Genomic DNA, 17,244 nt, shown 5'->3' with positions numbered 1-17,244 from the left:
AAGCTGTCCAGGGACCTACCACCACCCCCACCCACACAATACACCTTGGGCGGCCCTTGGGACGGGGACGGAGCCGGGGCCTTGGGACGCTGAGGGCACATGGCCTTGAAGTGTCCAGGTAGGTTGCACTGGTGGCACCGTCTTGGTTCTGCCACGGGCCTGGAGAGGGGAGTTGAGGGGGACACCCCCTGCAGTCTAGGGGCAGGTGGGGCAGTCGCAGAGTTCATCTTACCCCCTCTCCAGGTGCTGCTGGTGGCTGCTCTCCTGGCCTCAGGAGCCCGATTGTTGGTGTAGTCATCTGCCAGGGCAGCTGTAGCCGTGGATCCCTTTGGCTTCTGGTCTCGGATGAACTGGCGGAGATCCTCAGGGCAGTTCCACAAGAGTTGCTCCGTGATGAACAAGTCCAGGATCTCCGGTCCGGTGGAAAGCTGCAGGCCTTGGGTCCAGTGGTCGGCAGCTCGGGCAAGTGCCCGCCTGTGGTCAGCCCAGGAGTCCTTTGGTCCCTTCTGTAGGCTCCGGAACTTCTTGCGGTAGGACTCTGGAGTGAGGTTGTACTGTTGGATCAGGGCCCGCTTGATGGTGTCGTAGCCCTGATCTGCCTCAGCAGGCAAGTCCCCAAGGACATCCAGGGCCTTACCCCTTAAACGGGGGGTCAGGTATTTGGCCCACTGGTCCTTGTCCAGATGGTGCTGCAAGCAAGTCCGTTCAAAAGCAGTCAAGAAAGAGTCCAAGTCTCCATCCTTCTCCAGCACTGGGAAGTCCTCAACACGGACCTTTGGAAGTTTGGTGTCTCGAAGGTCACGTGTGGCTGATGAGGGCCGGAGCTGAGCTAGCTGCAGCTGGTAGTCACGCTCTGCCTGGCGCTCTTCACGCGCTGCTTGCCGCTCACACTCGGCCATGAGTTCCTTGTAGCCCTCCCGGTCTCCAGCCTGGCGTAGGGCCATAGCCATTTGAAGAAGGCTATCCGAGCCTCCCAGGCTCGGTGGAATGGCACGTGGTGATCTGCGGCCCGCTGCGGAGCCTGGTGCTTCACTGTCCATTGCAGAGCGGAGGGCTGGCGTCTGGCTCGTTGAGGAACCTTGGGTGAGCTCCTCCTCATCTTGTCCAGCAGTGCCAGGTTGCGCAATGTCCTCGGCAGAACGGTTTTTCTGGCGTCGAGCTCCTGGAGGACTCGTGGGCAACCTCCTCATTGCTGTCCACAGCACCGTCCTCCCTCTCTTCGGCTCCTGCTTTAGCATTGGCCAGTTGCATAGCTCTGCTCCTGGTGCCATCAGCCATTCTTGCAGACTTTTGGTCACTGACACAGAACTGACACCTGATGCCTCCACACACCTTACAGTATCTGCACTCTGACACTCTAGTGTTGAGCTGGTCTGAAGACCCCAGCAGCCACAGCTGCTGCAGGCAGTCTTTAGTGTCTGGGAGTATGGGTCTCACACTCACACACACTATTATCTCGATCCCACCGCTATGCCACCAATATGTCACAAACCACCGGGGGGGTCACTCCGAAATCCCCCGCGCTGGCTACCAGTACGTCACGATCGGGGGGTAACAAGCAGGAGTCAACCCTCCTTTATACCTCCCGACCGACAGACAGAGCACGTGACGCGCTCTCTAGCGCCCCTCTTATAGTCAGGCCAATTATGGAATTGCCCGACAATAAGCAAGGAGGCCGCTATACTACTTATGCCGATTATTGAAGGGTCCCCGGTGAGAGTAGGGTATATATTCCCCCGACCTCCGCGGGCGGAATATATAATATCTTCCCGAATCTCACTGGCCTCCCCACAATAATCCTTGGCACAACTCGCTGCCACCAACCGATTTACGGTAACTATTAGCCGAACACACAGACGTGGGATTCAAGATCGAGATAACAGAACAGCCCAAGATTAATTATATAATTTAATCGCCTAAAGCACACTAGAAACTACAATATATACAATAGGGAATCTACAGAATATACATATGTCAGAGTACAGTTACAGATAAAGCATGGTTTACAACAGGTATGCAATTCAATCAGTTACCTTGTGCGTCTGGCCACAGGGGGGCGCTGTAGACCAGGTTTCCAGGAACTCTCTCACAGGTCTGTCCCAACCAGGCCCCCGAGCAGAAGAACGCTGGAAAATGGCCGAAGTAGGGTTATCAACCTGGGCAGATCCAGGTCCCCTCCTACCTTAGTGACCTCACAGGGAAGCACTGCCACTCCCCCTGCATGGATCAGAATTATCCAGCAAAGGGGATTTTGGCTATAACTTTGCCTGGGAGCGTCGTAGGCAGACGCCAATGCTCTCATTGTGACAGTTATGAATTTAGCTACAGAACGAGGGGACTCATGACCTGTCTGCCAGTTCCCCATTGGCTGATATCACGCCTGGGGCATTTCCCAATGTCCTGCTCCCATAAAAAGGGTGTGCCAGCATCGTCCACATGCGGAGACACCATTTTTATGGTTGCCATATTTATCGGAAATATGGCTTGTGAGATATGAACCATTTTTTACTGGAGTCGTTCTGTCTGGCTATTTCCATAGCCTTGCTAACTAGCTAGCAGCTCCTACTACAGGGTGACGGCAGGGAGTCATCCTGTGTCCATTGTCCTAAAGCCACCTAATTTCCATATCACAGGACATGGCCATGGATTTGTTGCTAAACCAGTTGTGTGAAGGGAAGGGGGTAGTGACACCAGGAGAGGGCTTCCTGACATGACTTGAATGTCATGATTTATCGTCATATCTCCGGATTTACCTCACAGCATCCCTCTCCCATACAGCTTCTCCTTGTGCAGCGTGCGCTGTATTGTTGACCGATGCACATTGACACCATGTGCAGCAAGATGATGCTGCAGGTCTTTGGAGGTGGTCTGTGGATTGTCCTTGACTGTTCTCACCATTCTACTTCTCTGCCTTTCTGGTATTTTTCTTGGCCTGCCACTTCTTGGCTTAACAAGAACTGTACCTGTGTTCTTCCATTTCCTTACTATGTTCCTCACAGTGGAAACTGACAGTTTAAATCTCTGAGACAACTTTTTGTATCCTTCCCCTGAACAACTATGTTGAATAATCTTTATTTTCAGATCATTTGAGAGTTGTTTTGAGGAGCCCATGATGCCACTCTTCATAGGAGATTCAAACAGGAGAACTACTTGCAAGTGGCCACCTTAAATACCTTTTCTCATGATTGGATACACCTGCCTATGAAGTTTAATGCTCAAGGTTTACAAAACCAATTTAGTGCTTTAGTAAGTCAGTAAAAAGTAGTTAGGAGTGTTCAAGAAATTGATAAGGGTGCCCATACTTTTGCATCAATCAAATTTGGTTTAAATGCGGATTGCACATTTTCTGTTAGTACAATAAACCTCATTTCAATCCAGAAATATTACTGAGTCCATCAGTTATTAGATATATGAAACTGAAATAGCTGTTGCAAAAACCCAAATTGTTATAAAGAAAAAAGGTTAATATTAATATGGGTGCCCAAACTTTTTCATATGACTGTACAACATGGCAATTATGTTACTTTTATGTTGTGTCATGTATTATATATCCGTTTTCTACACTTGTATGGTGCCGTTTCATTCTGATGAACATCCAGGTAATTGCTGATGAGTTTCCATGGAAATAAAACTTAATTTGATTATTAACACTGTCACTAGTATACCTAATAAAATTGTCACCCCGGGTGACTGCTGCACAGCAAAATCCTCTGAACTGCTAAAGCCTATGTACCCGGGCTGACGATTGGCTGAACAAGATGACGACCGATTGCTCATTCCTTATTATTGTCTCTTACAAACAAGTCTAAAGTATATAATATAAAAATAAGCTGCTAAATGATCATAGTCAGATGATATTCAGCATGTCTGATCATTCTCCCCCTCCACACCATATGTCTGTCCCATTAAGATCAGCAGGTTCAGTCTATTTTGGTACAATGGACGGAGACATTTTTAACCCTAGGTACAGTTTAGTTTACTGGAACAAGATAGAGGTCTTATTTCTGAATTACATACAAGGCCCAATATGTAAATAGCCTCTTCAGAGAGGAAGAGGATGGTAAGTATAATGCCACCTATTGAGTGTAACAACCCTAAGAATCAATATCAACCCATTAAAGGGCTTTGCCACATCAATTAGGATAGGAAGTGTAACGCTCACGGCCAGTGTATGGCAGCGAGCAGGATAAGTGGACACACTGGACCACAGGGGGGACTCTGGCTTACGCTTTAGTGGGAGGGGCTTAATTAAGCGCCCACTGCAAGGTGAATGCCAGGTACAATTCCCAGGGCATTGACCGGGACTGTAGCAGCTGACCCTCAGGACAGGTGACAGACTCAGGTATAGACGGCTACAGGCGGGATCACTGAGGCAGGTTGGATAGGTGGTTATAGAGAGGAATAGTGGGAATAGCAGGGGCACACAGATATGGGAAGGCAGATACTGGAGACAGACACAAGGATAACAGGACAACTAGCTAGCAGACTGGAGACTGACTAACTGGAGGCGTTACACAGGCCCCTCCCCTAATGGTAGGCTGCTTTAAATACACAGTGCCTCAACCATAGGCTGAGAGACATTTCCGGGAACCCCTTAAGAGGAGCTGGTGTGCGTGTCTTAGGTGCACTCTCGGGAACCCTGTGCTCATGTACAGGGCTCAGGAGGGGAAAGGGGCAGCAGCACACATGGATGGCCATGGCCGGGGGAGTGCGGGTGAGGATGCGGCCAGGGCGGTGAGTAAGTCTGCAGAAACTCTGACGATACAGGAAGCCAAATCAGAGATTCCATTTGCAGATGTGTTTTATGGTGTTTGCCCCTTATCATAGAAAAGCAGGCGATCTGATTTGTTAGGGCAAGAGACCTGTGACAGAGGGGCTAAGGGGTAAGATCAGTGTAAGGAGACTTATTAGCCTTGCAATGCTTCTCTGGGAATTTAAATCTGAAAATAGCCTCATCAAAAAGGAAAAGGATTGGACCTCTACTGACACTATCAATTCTTTTAACACCCCTGCAGAATTCATTAACATCTGGGAATCACCATGAAACTCAACAATTCTTATATTGTTTCTCAAACGTTTTTCAAAACCATCTGCAGAAACAATTGGCATCACAAGCATTTTTTATGTACATTTTAACTATTCTACTTCAAAAGATATCAATAAAAAATGTTCTCATTTTTTTCATGTATATTATTGGGTTATATTTTGAAAGAAGGGCCATTAATTCTGTTTATTTTATGTTTTAGGGCTTTTCTAAGGATATTAAAGTACCTAAAGCGAGGTACGGTGGCTATATCAAGGACTATGAAGGAGCCACGTTAATGGGATGTGAGCTTAATCCCAGAATTCCTTACACCGAATTCTCTGTCATCATTAAGAAGCAGAAAGAGGTAGAGTATTGGTGTCATTTAGCATGGGGGTCCTTTAGGCTAACAAGGACAACAAGACCTGTCACTTCTACACTAGGAAAGACAAACTGATTTCAAGGATGGTCTGCACAGCAGTAATCATCACTGAACTTAAGTAAAGCATCGGACAAGAATCATAGAAGGTTTTACCCACCCGTTCACTTTGAAGCAAAGAGTAGAAACATTTTCAAGACTTCTCCTGCAGTGATAAGGTTGGAAATAATTGAATTAACCCCTTAAGGACTCATGACATACTATGTCCGTCATGAGTCAGTTCCCTGCCTTTGATGCAAGCTCACATACTGATCCCACAAATTTCCCTGTACATATTGGCAGATTTGATCAGCCGCCATGTGCTTCTAACAGCCGTGGGTGGGTCGAAGATCCGCCCATCACTGTTAACCTCTGACAGCAGGATTTAACACATGCCGGCAGGGGGGCACGTCATTCTCCTCTCCCATTGGCAACCCCGTGGCATGATTGTGGGGTGCCACTGGGTTGTCATGACAGCCAGGGGTCAGCTGATGACTATCTATGTCTGTCATGATTTTCCTGTGAATGCTGGTTAGATCGGAGATCCACCCTCGGCAGTTTATCAGTTAAATGCCGCTGTCAATCTCTCTATGATTGGTATCTACATAATCGTACTGACCCTGAGAATCATACTGTCAGCTCAGTTTTATAGTAAAATGATTGCTGTAAATAAAAAACAAAAAAACTATTGCAGAATTTCACTTTCTTTTCCATTTTGCCACACTTGGAATTTTTTCTCCGCTTACCATTATATCACATAATAAATAGAATGGTGCATTCAAAAGTACAACTGATCCTGCCAAAAACAAGCCCTCGTAACCCTATATTGATTAAAGATAAAAAAGTTATGCCTCTTGAAATAAGTGGAGGAAAAAACAAAAGCACAAAAATGAAAAATTGCCCAGTCATTAAGGGGTTACTCTTCACTTGCTTAACTCATGCCCCTCCAGACATGACTGAGGTTCTCTGCGCTGCCTCTGTCATCTCCTCAGCCCCAGAAATGTCTCTCAAGTGGAACTCAGTTTGCAACTCTCACTCAGGTAACTTCTGTTCACTACTTCTTTAGGGGCATCCATAGTGCACCATTGAGGCTGTTCACTTGGCTTCTTTTTGCGTGCTCAGGCAGCAAAGATGTGCATTTGTGCAAGATTTCTATAGATAAGGAGAAAACATGGGCAATGCAAAAACAATCATTCATGACCAGGGGACACATCCCTTCAGACTAGTATGGGTTAAACTGGTTGTCCACTACTTAGACATCTCCTACTCATTTCTCCTGTTCATCCCTGTAAAAATAAGCCTATACTCACATCCAGTGTGGTTGCGGTTCCAGCAGTCTCTGAAGTCCCGTTCCCAGGGCCCACACGGGCCCCACAACCAATCAGCAATGGCTCCATTCACCCCGCCTTGGGACATTGGAGCAGGATGTGAGTGCAGTACTGACATCCTGCTCAAATGCCGAAAGTAGAGAGACAGACACCAGGCGCTGATTGGTTGCGGGCTTGCGTGTCATAATAATATCGCCTGGGCTCGGGAACGTGACTTCAGACATTGCTGGAACTGCGGCCGCACCAGAGGTGAATATAGGCTTATGTATTTTTACGGGGACGAACAAGGGGAATGGAAAGGAGTTGTCGAAGTAGTTCCAAAAATGAATTGTGGCAGAGTAACCTCTTCACAACAGATGACGTACTGGGTATGTCATTGATTGTTTCAGGTTAACGCCTGCCAGCTGCCGCTGGCAGCCATCGCTACACATGTCAGCTGATTTGAACAGCTGACATGTGCTGCTATCAGGCACGAGTAGATTCGCTACCCACTCGCGCCTGTTAACATCTTAGATCGTGCTGTGAAAATGTCACAGCGCAATGTAAGGTCTAAAATACACGGTATGAAAACCAGTACGAGTGGAATGCGATAAAACATCGCATTCCACTCTGACCAATATTAGCCTGTGTGTCAGCACCCATGAGCGATTATTTTCTCAGCCCTAATCGGACCGAGAAAACAATCGCAGCATGCGACTATAATGCGTTCCTTTTTTCTTTCGCACCCATTCAAGTCTATGGGGCAAGAGAAAAATCGCACTGCACTCACAGTACACCGGTGTACTACAAGTGCAGGGTGAGAATGGCAATAGCCGACTACGGAGGAGAGAGGGAGATAAATCCCTCCCCTCCGCAGCGCCGGCCTTCCCCTTCTCAGCGTCGGCCCGCCCTTCCTGAGTACCAGCCCGCCCCCCGCAGCTGAGGTCCGATCGCATGATCGGACTTCAGTAGCAGTGACAATTGGATGACACTCGGCTCCCGCTGTGCTGCCAGAGTGAACTGAGTGTCATACGAAGATCGCACTAGTGCCCCGTGTGGCCCCGGCCTAACAGCGAGCCGCGGTGAGCATTCACTTACCCGGCTCCATCGAAAGTGACGTGATGTGATCACGTAGATTTGATGGTTGCCATGGTAGCACGGGGTCATTGGATGACTCCTGTAGCTATGATGAGTCAGTTCCTCTTACAGCCGGAACAGGGCTGTCTGTGAGAGGAGAGCAGCTTTTGTGCAGATCAGAGCAATGCCGCTCTGATCTACAAGAAAGAATGAGCGATCAGACTGCTTATTGTTATAGTCTCCTATGGGGCCTAGTAAAATAAAAAAAAAGTAAAAAAAAAAAAAAGTTTTACAAAATTAAAAAAAATAAAAGTTCAAATCACCCCTCATTCGCCCCATTGAAAATTAAAGGGTTAAAAAAAAACAAAAAATAAAAAATATTTGGCATCGCCGTGTTCAGAAATGCCCGATCTATCAAAACATAAAATCAATTAATCTGATCGATAAGCGGCGTAGTAGCAAAAAAACTCCAAACTACAAAATTACGTTTTTTGGTTGCTGCAAATTTTGCGCAAAATGCGATAACAGGCGATCAAAACGTAGCATCTGCTCAAAAATGGTACCAATAAAAACGTCAGCTCAAATCACAAAAAATGATCCATCACTGAGCCATATATCACGAAAAATGAGAACACTACGGATCACGGAAAATGGCGAAAAAAGTGTCTCATTTTTTGGGACAAACTTCTGAATTTTTTTTAACCCCTTAGATAAAGGTAAACCTATACATGTTTGGTATCTACAAACTCATACCGACCTCCGGCATCATACTGATACATCAGTTTTACCATAGAGAGAACACCGTGAATAAAATATCTCAAAAACAATCGTGAAATCACACTTTTATTGCAATTTTTTTGCCATTCTCCAGTACATTATATGGTAAAACTTGTGGTTTCATTTAAAAGTAGAGGTTGTCCCGCAAAACTCAAGCCCTCATATGGCAAGATTGACAGAAAAATAAAAAAGTTACAGCTCCCGGAAAAAGGGGAGCAAAAAAAAGAACCGGAAAAACGGAAAATCGCCCGGGGGTGAACAGGTTAAACAATTGGACAGAGGGTGGGGGACCTGACATGGTTAGAGTGAGCAAACCATGCCAAATTTAATACATGCTATTCCTCAACCATTTGGGGGAAGGAAATCATTAGTTGTTAGCCCAAAAAGCAGGGCGGTCATAACAGTTCATAGGTCTACCTAGTGTGTAAGGTTCGATTCTGAGTATCTTAGTATCATTAATATCATAGGAAGTCTTGGGATGGGTACATGTACTGTATATGAGTTGTGTCTGGATGGCCACAAACACATGGTGAAAAAGTGAAAAATAACCCCACACAGATGTGATACAGCTACAAATAGTCATTTTACGCTAATAGTATATCGGACATTTATGAATCCAATATAATCTGTTATGTAGTTCTGGTAGCAAAAGTACAACGCCACTTCATAAAATACAATAATGGGAGCTTTTTACCCTGATGAATATGAGCATGAGCGGTAAGTGTAAAACATGCTTCATTAAGTGGAAATTAATGATGATATTTATAGCACCGCACTTAATATTACCCATAAATGACATTTACCAGCTACCAGAGTAAATCAATAACCTGTGTTCCTGAATAGATGACTTCCATGATGTTATTATAAATCAGTAAAGCATAAAATTAAAGCCATTAATGATTCCAATCACTGAACTCCTGGGAAATGTTAATGGTATCTCAGCCTGGTATATTAAATACTCAAACACATGGACAGATACCTGCAGACGATAATGAAATGTTAATAGTTACATATGAACAGCTCGGGAAGAAACATCAGTCTTGTGACGTGGCTCTGACCGTCAACCCTAATCATCGGGGTTCATTTACTGTGAGGCCGAGTTTCCAAGAGTGTATTTCACGGTCAGTATATGGACCACAATACCTGGACTGACTATCTCCCAATCTGGACTTACAGCCTCATATGTGTCAGGAGTCCCGCTGTAAGTCCAGGCATTGAGATCTGTATACAGACCACAGTGCCTGGACTAACTGTATCTTCTGATCCGCAATTACGGCCTCATATGTGTCGGGAGACCCGCTCTCAGTCCTGGCATTGAGATCTGTATACAGACCACAGTGCCTGGACTGACTGTATCTCCTGATCCGCAATTACAGCCTCATATGTGTTGATAGACCCACAGTGAGTACTGGCATTGACTTCTGTATATAGAGCACAGTGCCTGGATTGACTGTATCTCCTGATCCGCAATTTCAGCCTCATATGTTTCGGGAGACCCACTGTCAGTCCTGGCATTGAGGTCTGTATACACACCACAGTGCCTGGACTGACTGTATCTCCTGATCTGGACTTACAGCCTCATATCTGTTGATAAACCCAGTCAGTACTGGCATTGACTTCTGTATATAAACCACAGTGCCTGGACTGACTGTATCTCCCGATTTGAACTTACAGCCTCATATGTGTCGGGAGATCCTGTAAGTCCTGGCATTGAGGTCCGTATACGCGCCTTGAGATACGCTCTTGTGAACTCGACCTCTCTTATGGTCCAGCATTCCGTCGTTATTTCTGCCAGAATACTTTTTAGACACATTTATTATCTGCACCAAAAAGAACAGATGTTGGCTTGTTGCAATGTCTAGAAAGGTGACCTCAATGTTGCTGAGCTGTAAGATGCACTAAATTTATTACTGGCATGTGCCGCAACGTAGAGAACAATACTGACTTTCACAAAATTGGTGCAAATCGTTTAAAGAAGGGTTTTAGCTTTGGAAAACCCCTGTCACCAAGCCACAGTTTGTTTTAAAAACAAATTGTTCTTTACTCACCATCCCCAGGTCCAGCGCCGAGTCTCCACTAATGTTCCCGGTGTCTGTAACAATGATGTGATGTCAATAGCACTGAAGCCAATAACTAAGTTTCACAGCTCTGCCCAAGATGACGGCACTAGCCTCCCAGAGCCGTTGGGCTCAGTTACTGTATTTGATGCATTGCCAATAAAAGACACCTGGACCAGTGGCAGAGACTCAGCGCTGGACCCAAGAAAGGTGAGTAAAGCACATTTTATTTATTTTAAACAAAACTGCAACCTAGCAACAGGGTCTTTCTGGAAACTTTAATGAATTTCCCCCATAATTTATGAAACTTATGGTCAATCTTTTTGTGCCTGACAGTCTACACACGGAAAGTTTATTGCTTGATGACTAACAGGAGTTACATTGTTTAACAGATCATCAAAAAAATGATTGAACGGAAACAAGCGCAGATAAGGAAGGTTTACCCCGGATTGTCATGCTTTAAAGAAGGAGTGCGACAAATACCTATTGAAAGTATCCCTGGAATCCGTATGTATTTCTTTTTCACTGATGTGTTCAACATTTTGTACTTTTAGAAAAGTAACAAGAGAATGAGATTATGTTTAATTTTTGTAATCACAGATGTTATATACAATGTGATTTACAAAAAAAACTGTTTAAAGGGGACTTGTCACCTCTTCCGACATGTCTCTTTGAGTAAGTACTTCAGTTCTCCATAGAATATCAATTGTAGAACTTCTTTTCTTAGAACTCTGTGTGGTGTTGTTTCCCTGTTATTCCTCTTAGAAATGTATGAATAAATTGAAAACTGGGTGTTACTATTGCTCTTGTTAAAGGGGTGTGTCCCTACAAAGTCTGACAATATCAATAATTGGACAGTGTAGGGACACACCCCTAACTGGTAACGCCAAGCTGGGAATTTATAAATACACTTCTAGGAACAGCACAATATAGAGTTATAAGGAAATATGCTACAGGTTTCTTATTTTAGGTGGAATATCAATATTTACTAAAACAGACATGTCAGGAGAGGCATCCAGTGCTATCCAAAAAGTCTCATGACTGTGTGTCTGTAGATTTTAGCAAATAAGTACAACATCCAGAGATATTTGCTGTGCATTTGAAGTTGACTAATTAAGCACGATGCAGGAGCTGGGACTAATGAATCGTGTTTCTGCCACAACCCTCTAGAAAAAAAAAAACATTTAAAATGTGTCCATTATTCTAAAAGCATGATTGATATCTGGTTTCAGGACTTCAAGATACAATAGGAGACTAGAAAGATTTTTAAAAGATCATTTAAAGAAAATCTGTCAGTAGTTTTTTGCTAAATAAGCTGTAGCCAGCATGCTGTAGTGGTTAAAAAAACAAAAATCAGCTGTGAGTCTCTTATCAGGCTCCGTGCTGTTGTGTACCTAAACTAAAGGCTTTATCACCTGGTGATTATCATTGCTAGGTCTAGCTGGCACATGCAGAGCAATCCAACACATCCTCTCCTGTGATTGACACCTCACTGTCAATCTACAATCTCTATAGAGAGCCTGATGTGGGTGGGGCAGCTCTTTCAGCTCTGCTACATGACTAAAGCTAAACATTCAGATTGTTTCAGAACAGCTACAGCCAGTAGTCTAAGGCGGGCTTTACACGTTGCGACATTGCTAGCGATGTCGAGCGCGATAGCACCCGATAGCACCCGTCGTACATGCGATATATGGTGCTTGCTGCCGTAGCGAATATTATCGCTACGACAGCTTCACACGCACCTACCTGGTCGGCGACGTTGCTGTGACTGCCAAACAATCCCTCCTTCAAGGGGGAGGTGCGTTCGGCGTCATAGCGACGTCACTAAGCGGCCGGCCAATAAAAGCGGAGGGGCGAAAATGAGCGGGACATAACATCCCGCCCACCTCCTTCCTTCCACATTGGCGGTGGATGCAGGTAAGGAGATGTTTGTCGTTCCTGCGGTTTCACACACAGCGATGTGTGGTGCTGCAGGAACGACAAACAACATCGTATCTGCAGCAGCAGCGACATTATGGAAATGAACGACGTGACACAGATCAGCGATTTTTTACGCTTCTGCGCTCGTTCATCTTTGCACCTCGGATTTACACGTTGCGATGTCGCTACCGGCGCCGGATGTGTGTCACTAACGACGTGACCCCGACGATATATCGGTAGCGATGTCGCAACGTGTAAAGCCCGCCTAAGTGATACATAGTTGGATTCAGAATGTCATTGCTGCTCTCCGATGAAGTAGCATAAACCTGCCAACAGATTCCCTTTAAGTACACTTCTCAACATTCAAATGTCGACATCATGAAGGAAAAGTCACAGAATTATGGAAATCAAAGAATTGATAGACAAGTTAATGATATGCCAGTGGTGAAAAATGGAAACAATCTTTCCAAAGTATCTTGATTTATACAGTATCGGTTATGAGAGCCACACACAAAAATACAAGCACTTACCGTATTTTTCGCTTTATAAGATGCACCTGATTATAAGATGCACCCCCAAATTTGGTGAAGGAAAAGAGAATTATTTTTTTTAATGTTAAATGGGGTCCATCTTATAATGCCAGTGTCCGTCTAACAAATCATATAGGGTATATGTCCATTAGCCCCCCCATCCAAAAATTAACCCCCTTAATCTGGATATGGCCCCCTTATATTGAATATAGCACCCTTGTGCTGGCACACGTCCCCCTGTGATGCCACATGTCCCCCAGTGATGCCACATGTCCCCCATTGGTGGCACATATCCCCTATTGATGGCACACATCTCCTATTGATGGCACCCATCCCCTATTTATGGCACACGTCCCCTACCCTATAGTTGGCACACATGCCCTATAACTGGCACTTGTCCCCTACAGCTGGCACAGGTAACCTTTAGCTGGCACACGTCTCCTGTAGACGACACACATCTCCAATGGATGACACATGACCCCCTGTGCTGCCCATGGCCCCCTATGGTTGGCGCACGTCCCCCTGTGCTGCCCATGACTCCCTATGGATGGCACACGTCCCCCTGTGCTGCCTATGGCCCCCTATGGATGGCACACATCCCCCTGTGTTTGATATGGCCCCCATGCTGCTGCCCATAGTAAAATAAAAAACTCTTTACTTACCTTCTCCAGCACTATCTCCCGTGTCTCCCTCTGTGCTGCTGAGCTCCTCCACTTCCTGCTTCTTGGTGCCGCTCATGTGATCGGCACAGCAGAGTGACATCATCTCTGTGTGCTTGATCAAAGCGGCAGCAGGGAGACCGTGGAGACACCAGGAGATCAGCACTGGAGGAAGTAAGTAAAGCTTTTTTATTTTAAGATGGGCAGTAGCATGGGGGCCATATCTAACACGGGAAGGGGGGGGCATGTGCCATCAAAGTGGGGCGCAGGCATATATAAATGCGCCTCTCCCTCAGCCCATCACCGCGTGGCGGTTTCAGCACCACGGTGATGGACAGCGGCAGTGCACATTATATGAGCGGGAGCAGGAGATCTCCCGCTGCCTCCTGCGGCCTCCCACCAGCCTGCCTCAGCCCCCAGCACCACTCCAGAGCTGCCCCCACCTCCTCTGGGCCCTGTGGTATATAATCCATATATTCAAATTATAAGACCTACCCCCTACTTTCCCCAAAAATTTGGGGGAACGAAATTGCATCTTATAATGCGAAAAATACAGTACATGCTTGTCATGCTATAAGTGATGTTATTAATGGTGGATTGAGGAATATTTTGCAACTCTGAATGCACTTGGGTAAATCGTCAAGATCTGCTGCTGGCAGCTCTCTTTGCAATTGCCGTCCAATGATATCCCAGTTATGCTCGATGGTAGGCAAATCTGAATACATTGCAGGACATGGTAACTCTTTACTTTTCAGCCAAGTAAGCTGCTTACACTAGAAAGAGTAACATGTGGCATGACATTGTTGTGCTAAAAAACGCTCCTGGGACACTTTGGAGAAATGTTCGTTCCATGACTAAATCAATGTAATGCTGAGCTGTTAGTATGCGTACATTATGCCACACTATAATCCCAGGAGTAGAACTCTGCACCATGATAGACTTTGAGAGCGGTGATGTGAAGTCAGTGCAACAGTAACTGGAATTCTGGCTCGTAGCCCAATGTTCTGCAAATGTTTATAAAGAGCAAACACAATGGTAAAGATGGCTGCATCTGAAAAAAAAACCGTAAAACCTATAAATAAGAGGAACCGAAAATTAATCAAAAAGAGTTTATATGCATAATGTATAATATTAAAAGTAGATCATATGGGAAAATATATACATGGATAAAATTATTAGCAATGGAATCTGTCATGTACAATATAAATTCACATCTAATTGGCCAGTATGTTCTATAAATATAAAGTAGCTTGTGCAAAATTACCAAACAGTATACAGAACCTAAATGTATAGTAACGGATTAATAAAATCCGATAGCAGACAAAATGATATATATCCATGGTGGAATCACATATCACATGGTGGAATCACATTCAAAGGGTTAACCCTGAAAACTACAAGGCACAGCACAGTAGATGATAAATAAAAAGGATATACGAGGTGTCCCAGAGCTATGAATGTTAGCAAATTTGGGAACAAAGCAGGAAGAACTGATAAACAAGTCACTATATCAATGTAGGATCAATGCAGACAGAATTGCCTGTTTAAGTATATAAAGCACTGCAGAGAGGTAGCTGTACAGAGAGTGGAATATATATGCCCCAAAGAATGGTTATACATCAAGTAAAGTATGGTCTCGGTGTTCACAGCTGGAAGCAAGAACAATAATAAGATAACAATGTGAAAAGTTGGGATTACATATGTAAAGAATATAGACCCGTATGCCAAGAGGAGCACCCAATGCGTGTTTCACTTGTGCTTTGACAAGGGAACAAGGAATGACGCCAGATGGCCATGTGGGGAAGGCCTGCGTCACATCCTGTCGGGACGGCGTGCCTCATAGGATGCGCACAGTACAGAGAGGAGACGGTGTTGGTGTGCTCTGCACGCTGGAGGACATAGGAAAGAGCGAGTAGAGGGGGAACACTGTGCATTTCCCAATGACTGCCAAAGGGAGAAATTGACAAGTTAGAGTGCAGGGCTGGAAAAATAGCGCTGCATTGTACAAGTATACAGAATAGGGGAATAAAATCAAAACAAAGGGGGGAACTAAAAACTCTAGTAAGAACTAGCAAGAGGAAAAAACATTTGAGTGTGGATGAAGCAAGTGGAAAGAAAGGAAGGAGAAAATGATAATAAATGAAAAGGAGGAAAGTGAAATGTGTGAGAGGGAAAAATATGTATTGCATTATTGTGTATGTATATATTATCTACAGTATAAAAGCTACAGAGTAGTGACAAAGTGAAAGTCATAATGGGAGGTACAGAAGTGCTTATATATAGCTGCAAATAAATATGACATCATTAAAATACCTTACACAATTCAATTATATAAAATATAATAAGTGAAAAAGTATATAAGAGATAAATAAAAATAAATAATAATAATAGAATAAAATTAAAATGAAATAAATAGAAATCCATAGATTCCATTGCCATAAGTTTTATCCGTGAGTATATTTTCCCATATGATCTACTTTAAATATTGTACGTTATGCAAATAAACGCCCTTTGATTAAATAGCTGTACACTCGCTGAGAGAAGTTCTGTCGCTTATCCATGTTATGTAAATAAAAGCTTATAACCTGACTTTAAATTCATCCATTGGTTTTATAAATTACTCTTTTGAAACCCTCCCAAATTTGGTTTAGATTATGAAAATAAAGTTGCTACAAAGCTGAAATATTGATCATTTATTGAACACAGAAAGGTCAGATTTTGGCAAGACAAAACTTTTGTCACCTTGTCATATAATGCACCCAATCCTAGTTTACAGGTAGTGGACCCGTGGAGTACCAGGAGGTACGAAACGGCCGTCGTCCTGAGGGAGCTGGCACCCGGCTCTCTTACCCCTGTTTTACTCCACTTCATAGTTTGAATAAAGAACAATTTGGATTTTCCTTGTGAGTGCCGTGATCTCATTTCTTCTTTGGAATTCTTGGATTCTTACCTCGTCTCCACGAGCACCCAGGATCCTGCGCAGTGGCTGACTCTTACTGTACTAGTCTCACTCCTACCGGGCACCAGCACAAGGTACACGACTGTAGTGCACACCCGTACTTCTTTTTTGGCAATCCTAGTTTACTTCCTCACCTGTGCTCACTAATTGATCGCTTAATTAGTGGATGTGTAAAAAAAGAACCCCAGACCTTCACTTGAACTGCAACTTGACCTCTGACAACATGCCAAAATCCACCCTGTGACCAAAGCCTTGATTATCAAGAGGCTGAAGACCAGATCCACTGCAGAGGTGGCTGGCACCTTTAATGTGTTTCAGCGTCAAGTACAAAGAATTTAAAAAAAGATTTGAAGACACTGGAGATGTTTTTGACAAGCCCAAGTCCGGCAGACCCCGCAAGACAACTGCTCAGAAGGAACGTTTGTTGGTTAGAAAATCCAAAGCCAGCCCCTCTTCCACTGCAGCAGAGCTCCAACAGGCCTGGTCACCTCAAGTCCCTGTGTCAACGAGAACAGAT

General features: G+C 44.6%; 1 protein-coding gene across 1 annotated transcript in view; it reads left to right on the top strand.

The window, feature by feature from the left end:
• KAT2B (lysine acetyltransferase 2B) overlaps window positions 1-17,244 on the top strand; it is a 171,915-nt gene that overhangs the window by 128,533 nt on the left and 26,138 nt on the right. Inside the window, exons 13-14 of the mRNA XM_075315293.1 lie at window positions 5,247-5,390; window positions 11,052-11,166. Of these exons, the coding sequence (XP_075171408.1) occupies window positions 5,247-5,390; window positions 11,052-11,166 (259 nt within the window). The remainder of the gene's footprint in view (window positions 1-5,246; window positions 5,391-11,051; window positions 11,167-17,244) is intronic.

This window comes from Anomaloglossus baeobatrachus, chromosome 6 (assembly GCF_048569485.1).
Source record: "Anomaloglossus baeobatrachus isolate aAnoBae1 chromosome 6, aAnoBae1.hap1, whole genome shotgun sequence".
Taxonomy (NCBI): Eukaryota; Metazoa; Chordata; class Amphibia; order Anura; family Aromobatidae; genus Anomaloglossus; species Anomaloglossus baeobatrachus.
This window is presented reverse-complemented; position numbering and strand designations above follow the sequence as displayed.